The following is a 12327-nucleotide window of genomic DNA, read 5'->3' as shown; positions in this document are numbered from 1 at the left end:
TATGGAAAAGTTCAAGGGGTATGAATACTTTTGCAAACCACTGTATTTAATAGTTTGTGTTAAATTGTAACATGATTCAACAGAGCTAAACTCTGTATAAATGCTCCACAAGCTAATATCTGTTAACCAGTTCAATAAATAACAGTGATTACATGGACTTTATCAGATTATTTTAATTTTAAACTGTTACATTATGTTCTGKTCAGATCACATTGAGCTAAATAAGATCAAATCTGCTGACTTGTGTTGTAAAATGAGACGTTTTCCTGTTTATCTTCAGTTAATAAATCCATAACACAAACAGCTTTTCTGACATTATTTAAAACATTAGATAGATTATATAAATTGTAAAATATTAATAATAATTGGGTTAATATTTTTATTAATAGTTGTAATGATTTCTACATCGTCAGTCCTTTTTTTCTGCTCTGTTGTCAACATGTACAGTGATGGGAGATCCTGAGTCTTGACCGTTTAGCGTTAGCCGTTAGCTTCTCCAGCCGATCACATGGTCTCTAGGGATGGGTACCTTTGAATCGATTCAGTACCAATATCCGGTACCTGCGAATCGATACCGGTACTTAACGGTACCAATTTTTGGTACTTTGTGTGTGTTGTTTTTTCAATAATAAACTTTTATTTTTTAATTTTTTTATTTAACATATTTCTCAATATATAAAATTAACCAATATCAAGACAACATCCATCTCTTTGTATTGTAACATCAGTTGTGTAACTTATTTCTTTAAGGTGAAAACTGTTGAAAACAACAAGACTGTTTTGTCTTATTGCACAAATTAAAATCCAGCTCCATGTCTTTCTATTGATGTCATTTCCCCGCTAGAAAAATTGTGTGATGGAGGTCCATGGAAGGCAAATAAGTTTAAATTAAATAAGCAAAAGAGGGTGCAGTTAAAATAAATAAAAGGTATTCAAGCTACGTTTTGAGCATCCAAAACGCGTCCAACACTTCAAGTTAGCTGCTTGTGCTCCTTCAGGTCAGACGTGTTCGGACTGTCGGGAAGCCCCTCTGTTGTTTTCCTCTGCCGGTCTTTGTTTAATGCTGGATGAAATCAAGAAAGTAGCGGTATTTTATTTACTTTGAGCAAGTGAACGTTGTGTTCACAATATAATTAATCCACCAGATAATTCAGAGGCGGTCTGTTCGGTAAATTTTACTCCAGGAGCTGCGAGGCTTTCAGCTACGTTCAGACCGAGCTCTGCTGCCTCTGTTTACTGACTAGAGACGTGACGTTCGCTAACGATCCAAATCTTTTGAACGGCTCTTTACAACGAACAATAGGAGCCAGATCGCGGGCAGTAACGAGCCATTTATAGTTTTATTTCTTTTATTCCTCATAAAATCGTTATATTTTTCATACTTAAATCTCTCCCGCTTTGCTTTTTCACAGAAAACAGGCGGAGTTGTGGAGTACAGGAGCTCAGGGTGAAAGGGGAAGGGGGGTTTCCGCTTGACAAACACATGGTTCCACCCACGTGATGGGATTACATCATTACGTACGGCTACGTGATGATGTATTTTCCTACGCGATGACGTAATACGTTCAAAATTGAACGGCTCTTTTGAACGGCTCTATGAAACAAACGGCTCCCCAAGATCCGGATCCCTTCAAAGAGCCATTTGTCCCATCTCTATTACTGACTGAACCAGTGGCTGCTGATGTCATTACGCTTTTGCGTGATGCTGCGTTCAGGAGAAGCATGAAAAACTCACCACTCTTAAGCCAAACCGCTCGCAATGATGCGTTTAGGTACCGAAACATGGTACCATTTGATGTTACGTGAATAGATACTCGGTAGTACCGACAGAATTCGGTCTTTACATCAAAGGTATCAAATTCGGTACCCATCCCTAATGGTCACGTGGTTTCTGCAAGAGAACAAGAGCAGCACATCAGATTCTAAAGCATTCTTAGCATTGTTCTGAACCGTTCCAGCTCCACACGGTCATTTTACAGTTTTCTAAACCACAAGTTATATAATCAAACACTCAGAGTCCCTGTGATTACACATCGATTCTCACTGCTCTGGTAGTTAAACAGTCCCGGCCTCGTCCCTGCATTGTCTGAACAGACATTAATTCAATCAAATTATCTATGGCTGTCAAGCTGTGGTGCACAGATGCAGGGAGATGAAAACTTATTTTCCCATAAACTCAACATGCTAAGTTAAAACCAAAGATAACCTTCAATCTGATTAAATCAAATCACTCTGACTGATTCAATCATACAATCTTCCTACAACTCTGAAGAGAAACATTAAGAGAAACTGAAACTTGTTCTGTTTCCAGTTAAATTAGATACTTTAGTCCTGCAGTCACCTCAAAAGAAACCACCAGAGAAAACTAGTTTTTCTTCCAACAGTTTCATAAGAACTCCATGCATCTGGAGCCTGAGGAGGAACAGATGCAGGATCAGGAGCCAGCCTGTGATCAGCTGCAGACTCACTGTGGATAGCAGTGGTTGACCCAGAACAGCAGGTAGCTGCAGTCGTTGATCTCCAGCTCCGAGGAGCTCAGCTCAACCAGCCGGAGAGAGAAGGTCCGGTGGTAGAGGCCGGCGTACATGTTCAGGATGTCCATGCTGGTAGGGTAACAGTCCTTCACCGTCTTCATCACCGTGAGCAGGTCATCTTTCACCCGCTTCCCCGTGCAGCACACCTGACAGGGAGCCAAGAAACCCAGAGGAACTCAGATCAGCCCTTCATTTCAGCTTTATCCACTTTCTGTCTGTTTTTAGTCAAACATAATAAATTGAAAAATGATTTGAAATGTTTTGGGATTTTTTTCCTGTTAATTAGAAATGATCTAAATCTAATGGTCTGGACCTTATTGGACCTGACTGGACCTGACTGGATCTGTTTGGACCTGTTTGGACCTGATAGACCTTATAGACCCGATTGGACCTTTTTGGACCTGATTGGACCTGATAGACCTGATTGGACCTGATTGGATCTGACTGGACCTGTTTGGACTTGACTGGACCTGATTGGACCAGATAGACCTGATTGGTCCTGATTGGACCTGTTTGGACCTGATAGGCCTGACTGGACCTGATAGACCTGATTGGACCAATTTGGACCTGACTGGACCAGATAAACCTGACAGACCTGATTGGACATGTTTGGACCTGACTGAACCTGATAGACTTGATAGAAATGATTGGACCTGTTTGGAACTGATAGTCCTGCCTGGACCTGATTGAACCTGTTTGAACCTGATAGACATGACTGGATCTGTTTGGACCTGATTGGACCTCTTTGAACCTGACAGACCTGTCTGGACCTGAATGTACCTGTTTGGACCTGTTGACATACCTGATTGTACCTACTTGGACCTGTTTGGACCTGACTGGACCAGATAGACCTGTTTGGACCTGATTGGATCTGACTGGACCTGACAGACCTGATAGACCTGACTGGACCAGATAGACCTGATTGGTCCTGATTGGACCTGTTTGGACCTGGTAGACATGACTGAACCTGTTTGGACCAGTTTGGACCTGATAGACCTGACTGGATCTGATTGGACCTGTTTGGACCTGTTGACAGACCTGATTGGACATGTTTGGACCTAACTGGACCTGTTTGGACTTGTTTGGACCTGTTTGGACCTGACTGGACCTGACTGGAACTGTTTGGACCTGTTGACAGACCTGATTGGACCTGTTTAGACCTAACTGGACCTGCCTGGACCTGTTTGGACTTGTTTGGACCTGTTTGGACCTGTTTGGACTTGTTTGGACCTGTTGACAGACCTGACTGGACCTGATTGGACCTGTTTGGACCTGTTGACAGACCTGACTGGACCTGATTGGACCTGTTTGGACCTGTTGACAGACCTGACTGGACCTGATTGGACCTGTTGACAGACCTGATTGGACTTGTTTGGACCTGTTTGGACTTGTTTGGACCTGTTGTCAGACTGATTGGACCTGTTTGGACCTGTCTTGACCTGTTTGGACCGTGATAGACCTGTTTAGACCTGTCTGGACCTGACTGGACTTGTTTGGACCTGTTGATAGACCTGTTTGAACCTGTTTGGATCTGTTGACAGACCTGTTTGGACCTGACTGGACCTGTCTGGACCTGATTGGACTTGTTTGGACCTGACTGGACCTTTTTGGATCTGTTGAAGACCTGTCTGGATCTGTTGAAGTCCTGTTTGGACTTGTTTGGACCTGTGGATAGACCTGTCTGGACCTGTTTGGACTTGTTTGGACCTGTTGACAGACCTGACTGGATTTGTTTGGACCTGTTTGGACTTGTTTGGACCTGTTGTCAGACTGATTGGACCTGTTTGGACCTGTTTGGACCGTGATAGACCTGTTTAGACTTGCCTGGACCTGATTGGACTTGTTTGGACCTATTGATAGACCTGTTTGGACCTGTTTGGATCTGTTGACAGACCTGTTTGGACCTTTCTGGACCTGATTGGACTTGTTTGGACCTGACTGGACCTGTTTGGACCTGTCTGGACCTGTTTGGATCTGTTGAAGACCTGTTTGGATCTGTTGAAGACCTGTTTGGACCTGTTTGGACTTGTTTGGACCTGTGGGTAGACCTGTCTGGACCTGTTTGGACTTGTTTGGACCTGTTGATAGACCTGTCTGGAGATGTTTGGACCTGTTTGGACCTGTTGATAGACCTGTCTGNTGGACCTGTTGATAGACCTGTCTGGACCTGTTTGGACCTGTTGAAAGACCTGTCTGGACCTGTTTGGACTTGTTTGGACCTGTTGATAGACCTGTATGGACCTGTTTGGATCTGATTGTATCTGTTTGGACCTGTTGACAGACCTGTTTGGACCTGACTGGACCCGTTTGGACCTGCTGACAGACCTGTTTGGACCTGACTGGACCAGTTTGGACCTGTTGACAGACCTGTTTGGACCTGCTGACAGACCTGACAGACGCAGTCACCTGTCTCTTCACAGCAGAGGACAGCTGGTCCACTTCAGCAGAGTTGTCCTCTGCGGCCTGAGACAGTCTGGCCTCCACCATCTTCTGCAGCAGCTGGTTGTGGGTACTGAGCCACCTCTGAGGACGCCACACCGGGACCTGGTCTTTGGGACAGCCCTGCCAGCGCCGGTCCTGCTGCTCCTGCTGCTGGATGGAGGCCATGGCGCTCCTCAGGACCTCCAGGTCTCTCGAAGTCTCGGAGGTGAAGGTGCCGTGGACGGTGATCCAGATCTGGATCCTCAGATCCTCAAAGTCCCGCTGCAGCTGGTCTTCCTCTTCCTCCCCCCGGACATCCTGGCTGAAGAGCTCCTCCTCCCTGAGAATCAGCCTCCTACTGATGTCCTCCAGCTGCTCCTCCTGCTGCTGCTCCTCCTGCTGCGAGGCGTCCAGCTGGTCCTCTGAGGGACCCAGGAAAAGGGACACAGATCAGTCTTACATGGTCCAGACATCGTCTTTAAAGCAGACTGAACTGGATCGGTTCTGACCTTCATGCTGGTTCTTCTGTTTGTTGTTGCCCCAGATCTTCAGCCGGGGCAGCCTCCTCCTGGCTCCTCCAGGGTTCTCCTCCAGAACTCCTGCTGAACGGTGAAAAGGCTTAAGCAACGTGTCGTTCAGGAGAAATCTGAAGTTCAAAAGATTTTAAAAATTAAGCAGTAAAAGCTTCCAGTCGACACAAGGTTTTATTTCTCCGCAGGGTTTGATGAAAAAAAAAAACATAAAAATAAAATAAAAATATAAAAAATATTCATAATTACAAATATTTACAAATATGTCCCCAGGGAGAAACATCAAGATTCTTTATTCCTTCAAAATAACTGTTCTCTTTAAAATCTTTTTTCTTTCTTTATGTTTAGCTTTTAGCTATTTTTTAGCTACATTTTGCTAGCCTTTTGCTACTCTAGCTTTTAGCTAGCCAATTGCTCCTGTAGGAGAAACGCTTATATAAGGCTTCTTATGAGGAAATTATCTGATGCATCTCAGTAATCCAGGTAGAAAAAAATCAAAAAGAAAAAATAAGTAGGTCCTCTGGATGGGTTCTTCTTTAGTGAAACGTTTCGTCTCTCCTCCAAGAGACTTCTTCAGTCTGATGAGTTTCAGGTGAACTCAGCCTTAGAAGCACTGCCTCCACGTGGACAAACAGGTTAGTCACATGTGTAGGGGTCACCTCGAGTGAAGAAACAGGAGTTACTGCCTCAAAGCAGGTCTCGCACAGGCCTGAGAGGAGACAGGAACGCTGAACTCTTATTTTAGGCCATGATGGGTCATTTTAACCTACACGAGGACTTCAGTTCTCTCTAATCAGATATTAAACAGAAAAAATCTGTTCTGTTCATGATTCATTGGTTGTTTAACTAAGAATGTTTAAGCATTTGTTAATCATAATAATGACTGTCACAAAGAAAGAAAGTATCACTTCTATTCTTTTATCGTGCCTAAAAGAGATTAATGAATCACAGAAAATCATCACCATGTTTTTCATTGTGTTTTTATAAATCACTGTTTTATTTTACTGAAACATCAGTAATATAATTTTGAGTTTTCTTAAGAAAATCTTACATTTATATGGACACAAGTTCAGACTGATTATTTAAACAGAGTGTTAATTAATCATGATAAAAGTTTACAGTGATTTCTTTTACGTAATGTCTGTAAGAAGCAGAGCAAGTGACCTTCACTTACAGCTGGCAACCCTCTTATCTTCTTTTCCTTTCAGACTGTGGCTTATCCAAGTTCACTCTGACTTACTAACACGGACGCCTTAGACAGACACAAGCAGTCTTCTTCCTGTGGCCGAGACAGGAGGACGAAGCTGAGTCTCTTCGGAGAAACAGCTGGGCCTCAGGCTTCACCCATCAGCTAAATAGGGTGACCTGAAGTCCCGGGCAAGGAGCCAGCAGCTCCTGCCCACCTAAGAGACCCAGGTCTCTTTAAAGTGTTTTTATCTCCCGAGGGAGACTTATATTTTGAAAGACGACCGAAACCACAGCTGGAATCTTTCTGGCCGGGCTGAAGCGGACTAAAGGTCACCTAAAAGACACCTTTTCACCAAGGACCAGCGAGGACAAGCATCCTGGAGGGTCGTCGGTGAGACAGCCAGACCAGGGGTTCTTAAGCAGACCACTCCAGGTAACGCTGACATGTTCGTGGGTGACGTGTCAACTTGAAGCTGAGAGCTCAGAGGGGACGTGCTGAATCCGGTTGTAAATCTTTCAAAATTAAAACAGAAACACTAACTCTTAATTTCCTTACCTTTTCTTACCTTAATCCTTTGCCAACCCCTAAGTGAAGTGCCAGCAAATCGTTTAGTTTTAACATCAGAACTGACGTTTTACTGTTTATATACTGTATAGGTAATCTGGGTTTTAATGTGAAGGAAATTCGGACGCGAGTTTTACCTCATTTTAACTTAGACGCTTGTTATAAATAAACCACAATTAGGTGTAATTTATGATTTTGTTCAATTTGTGTAAATAAATGATTGCATAATCTTTTATGAATCAACTTGAACCAGTCTGAGTTCCCTAATTGTGTCACTTCACTTTGCACAGACAAATATTAAAGTAATGAGGAAAACCTTGGTAAAAATTTACTCTCCTAACTTTATTATGAGAAGATGTAAGGTAAGTTATTTGCATAAATAACTCATCTCTTACACATGCAAGAGAGGGCCATCGACTAACAATAGGCTTGATTAGCTCTGTTGTTCATAGAGGGTCATGTGACCCATCATCTGACCCGTGTCGTGTCATGTGTATGTAGTGAATGCAGGCGGGGCTCKAAGTCCCCTTGTTTTTGTCCCTCTTTCCCTCTTTGTGTTGGTATCGTTGGGGCCCTGATTCACACCTTTTGCTCACAGGGGGCGGAGTCATACTTGCAATAACAGCGTTGTAGGAGGAGGACAACTGGACATGAAGGCCTCCACCTCTGTTTAATGGTGGATGGTTTTTCTTGACAAAGATGGCTTCCTTTACTCCTCTCTCAAACCAACGTTCCTCTCTATCAAGGATGAGAACATCTTCATCCCTGAAAGAGTGACCGCTGTATGCATACACAATAAATGAGCCAACTCAATCAGTTCAATCTGATCCATAAACAAAATGAGATCGTTTATTTACATAAATTAAACAAATCATCAGTTAACAACTTAATTGTGAGTAATCAATATTCCCATAACAAGTTTAGAATCAATAAGATATGAGTACGAATCCGAACTCGACCAGTATCAACTCAACACTCAGAATAGAAACAGTAACGTCAGTTCAGATGTTGAATAAACCAAACATTTACTGGCACATTAAACTTAGATTCTGGCAAGGCTAGTAGTTTAAGAAAAGACGGAAATTAAGATTAGTATCTCTACTTTTTCTGTTACCAAGTGTGAGTTAACCGGATCTGGCACACGTCTCCGCACTCGGTTTCAACCGGACTCAGGTCACCAAAAAACACTTCAGCCTTTACCTTTGATGACTTCTCAGGTCACTTTGGGTATAAGGAAAGGTTAGCCTTTGTCTGCCTCAATTCCGAATGAGAGGAAAGCCGATCCGGTCCTCTTTTCAAAATAAAATAGCTTCCCAAGGAAGGTAAAAATAATAACTGCTGAGGAAGACATAAGGCCTCGTGTTCACGACCGGTCGATGGTATCGAGTCCCTAGCTGTAAAATCTACTCGTTGGCTCTTCAGTTAGATTTTCAGCTAACAAGCTGTTATTGCTTCTGCATAGTTGAATAAACAACACATCATGACGACCTGCTCAGCTATTCTCTGATGAGAACTCTTTAAATGAAATCGACGGAAAAAACGAATCAATGTTATATTGAGCAGAAACCCAGTTTCAACAAACATTTTATGACGATTACTTCAGACAGGTAAACATTACTGTTTCATAATCAACTCTAAGATAAATGAAAGATTTTCTCAAGAAAAATCCATAATTATATAATATACAGCGGGTAAAATAAGTGTTGAACATGTCAACATTTTCTCAGTAAATATTTTACTAGAGGTGCTAATGACATGAAATTTTCTCCAGATGTCGGTAACAACCCAAGTGATCCATACATACAAAGAAATCAAACCATAAATGTCCAGAAATGAAGTTATTTGTAATAATGTGGAATGGCACAGGGAAAAAGTATTGAACACATGAAGAAAGGGAGGTGTAAAAAGGCATGGAAAGCCAAGACACCAGCTGAACTCTCTCAGTAATTAGAAAGCAAGCCTGCCCCTTGTCAGTGCAAGTTAATATCAGCTGGTTCAGTCCCAAATGATGGCCAGGTATCACACAAGAAACATCTGATGATGGGTAAAAGTAAAGAGCTCTCTCAAGACCTTCACAACCTTATTGTTGCAAAGCATAATGATGGCATCGGTTACAGAAGAATGTCTAAACTTCTGAAGGTTCCAGTGAGCACTGTTGGGGCCATAATTCAGAAGTGGAAAGAACATTATTTCACCATAAACCGACCACGACCAGGTGCTCCTCACAAGATTTCTGACAGAGGAGTGAAAAGAATTATCAGAAGAGTTGTCCAAGAGCCAAGGACCACTTGTGGAGAGCTTCAGAAAGACCTGGAATTAGCAGGTACGATTGTTTCAAAGAAAACAATAAGTAATGCACTGAACCACCATGGCCTGTATGCACGCTCACCACGCAAGACTCCACTGCTGAAGAAACAGCATTTTGAAGCTCCTTTAAAGTTTGCTGCACAGCATTTAAACAAGCCTGTGTAATACTGGGAGAATATAGTCTGGTCAGATGAGACCAACATTGAACTGTTGGGATGCCAGAATACACATCATGTTTGGAGGTCAAATGGCACTGCACATCAGCCCKAAAACACCATACCAACAGTGAAGTTTGGAGGTGGGAACATCATGGTGTGGGGCTGTTTTTCAGCATATGGTACTGGCAAACTTCAAATAATTGAAGGAAGGATGAGTGGAAAAATGTACAGAGACATTCTTGATAAAAATCTGCTTCCATCTACCAGGATGATGAAGATGAAACGTGGCTGGACATTTCAGCAAGACAATGAGCCCAAACACAAAGCCAAGGAAACTCTCAGTTGGTTTCAGAGAAAGAAACTAAAGCTGCTGGAATGGCCCAGCCAATCACCTGACCTGAATCCAACAGAAAACCTATGGAAAGAACTAAAGATCAGAGTTCATAGAAGAGGTCCACGAAACCTTCAAGATTTGAAGACTGTTTGTGTGGAAGAATGGGCCAAAATCACACCTGAGCAATGCATGCCACTAGTTTCTCCATACAGGAGGCGTCTTGAAGCTGTCATTGACAACAAAGGCTTTTGTACAAAGTATTAGATAAATTTCAATAAGTATGTTCAATACTTTTTCCCTGTGCCATTCCACATTATTACAAATAACTTCATTTCTGGACATTTATGGTTTGATTTCTTTGTATGTATGGATCACTTGGGTTGTTACCAACATCTGGTGAAAATTTCATGTCATTAGCACCTCTAGTAATATATTTACTGAGAAAAATGGTGACGTGTTCAATACTTATTTTACCCGCTGTATTACTGTGTTCACAGCAAAAATAAAAACAACGATTTACATCAAACAGAATAAAACATTGCAATCACATTCTCTGTGGTTCTTTTATAAACATTTATAAATCTTTAAGGCACAATAAGAGAAAAGAAGTCATTCTACTTCTGCCATGTGACTGTGACAAACATTATCTTTGATTTAACAAATGCAAAGAAAAGAGTTTCTGACTTCCTCGAAGGTCCGTCCGAGGCAGAAATTCTTGTTTTCTCTCTCGAGGCGACCCCTACACTCCTCTTTGCTTTTAGTCTTCTGCTATTTTTAACCAGTGTTTTGCTACTTTTTGGATTTTAACTTTTAGCTCATGTTATGCTTCTTTCAGCTTTAAGAATGTTTTAGATTGTTTATGAAAGTTCAGGTCATTCAGTTGTCCTCGTTTATTGTCACAGAAAATTACAATTTTTCTAAACTTGGGACGAAAAGTCAGTAAATTATAGTGTTTGTTAGATTATTTCAATGATTAATCTTATAATGGTGATAAATCTTATTGTTGGAAAGTCTGTTCATCTCTCTTTTAAATGAAGCCACATTTGTAAGGATCGTGCATTTGAGGGACAAGCAGTAGAGCTGATTTTTTTTTCCCAAACAGCTTTGTTACACCAAAGAAATAATAACTGACTTACCTTTTTTTATGAAGTTTAGTTGTTTATTTAAAAATACATATTGGTTTTTGGGATGAAGTAAAAAATAAGTATTTCTGGGCAGGGCCCCCAGAGTTCATACTTCCTAACAACGGCCCTGGATCCTCCTTACATCTGCTGCCTGGCTCAATGACAACACAATCACTTTAAATCCTTCACAACTTCAGAATCATCAGAAACAGAGAAAATATTTAGAATCAAATCTAATCAAATAAAAAAATTCAGCCCTAACTGTGTCATCTTCAACATGCTTAAAGTTTTTAAAGATACTCACACAACAACAACAACAACAACAACAACAACAACACACACACACACACAATAAAAAAATAAAATAGAGTAAAGCGCAGTTTTGAGCCTAAAACACGACGCAGCTCAGTTTTACCTCCTCTCATCTCCGGAGCTCGACACTCTTCTGAAGAACCGGAAGGAGGGAGGAGAGGGAGGAGAGAGGGAGGGGCGGGGTCAAGGGGGGACTGGGAGGGGTCTGTGTCTGTCTGCTCCTCTTCATCATCTCACTGCTGCTTGTTTCTAAAATGTGTTTTTTTTTTCTGACAGGTAGAGGGTTTTTTAAAATATTACATTTAAACTTGCTTCCAGCTTATTGCTACATTTGGCTTTTAGCTTCTATTTCTAAGCTTTCAGCTACTATATTTTCATGCTTTTTTATTTCTATATTTTGGCTACTACTGTATTTCTATGCTTTCAACTACTATTTTCAAGCTTTTACTATTTTTGTTTTAGCAAATATTTCTATGCTTTCAGCTTCTATTTTCATGCTTTTACTTTTTCTGTTTTAGCTACAGTTTCTATGCTTTTAGCTACTATTTCTAAGCTTTCAGCATCTATTTTCATGCTTTTACTATTTCTGTTTTAGCTACTGTTTCTATGCTTTTAGCTACTATTTCTAAGCTTTTAGCTACTATTTCTAAGCTTTCAGCTTCTATTTTCATGCTTTTACTATTTCTGTTTTAGCTACTGTTTCTATGCTTTTAGCTACTATTTCTATGCTTTTAGCTACTATTTCTAAGCTTTCAGCTTCTATTTTCATGCTTTTACTATTTCTGTTTTAGCTACTGTTTCTATGCTTTTAGCTACTATTTTCATGCTTTTACTATTTCTATGTTTTAGCTACT

General features: G+C 41.2%; 1 protein-coding gene across 2 annotated transcripts in view; it reads right to left on the bottom strand.

Moving 5' to 3' along the window:
- Nucleotides 1-11650, bottom strand: part of LOC106535049 (tumor necrosis factor alpha-induced protein 2) — a 22889-nt gene extending 11239 nt beyond the window's left edge. The window contains exons 1-4 of one of the 2 annotated variants that reach the window (XM_014031920.1): nt 11577-11650; nt 5465-5554; nt 4941-5377; nt 2469-2680 (exon numbers count right to left, since the gene is read on the bottom strand). In XM_014031920.1, coding sequence (XP_013887374.1) covers nt 2469-2680; nt 4941-5377; nt 5465-5554; nt 11577-11586 — 749 coding nt within the window. In that variant the 5' untranslated portion in view covers nt 11587-11650. Of the gene's footprint in view, nt 1-2468; nt 2681-4940; nt 5378-5464; nt 5558-11576 lie in introns of both variants that reach the window. The other variant, XM_014031919.1, reaches the window with a different exon arrangement.
- Between the last annotated feature and the right edge of the window lie 677 nt (nt 11651-12327).

Source organism: Austrofundulus limnaeus, unplaced genomic scaffold (assembly GCF_001266775.1).
Source record: "Austrofundulus limnaeus strain Quisiro unplaced genomic scaffold, Austrofundulus_limnaeus-1.0 Scaffold1347, whole genome shotgun sequence".
Classification (NCBI taxonomy): Eukaryota; Metazoa; Chordata; class Actinopteri; order Cyprinodontiformes; family Rivulidae; genus Austrofundulus; species Austrofundulus limnaeus.
This window is presented reverse-complemented; position numbering and strand designations above follow the sequence as displayed.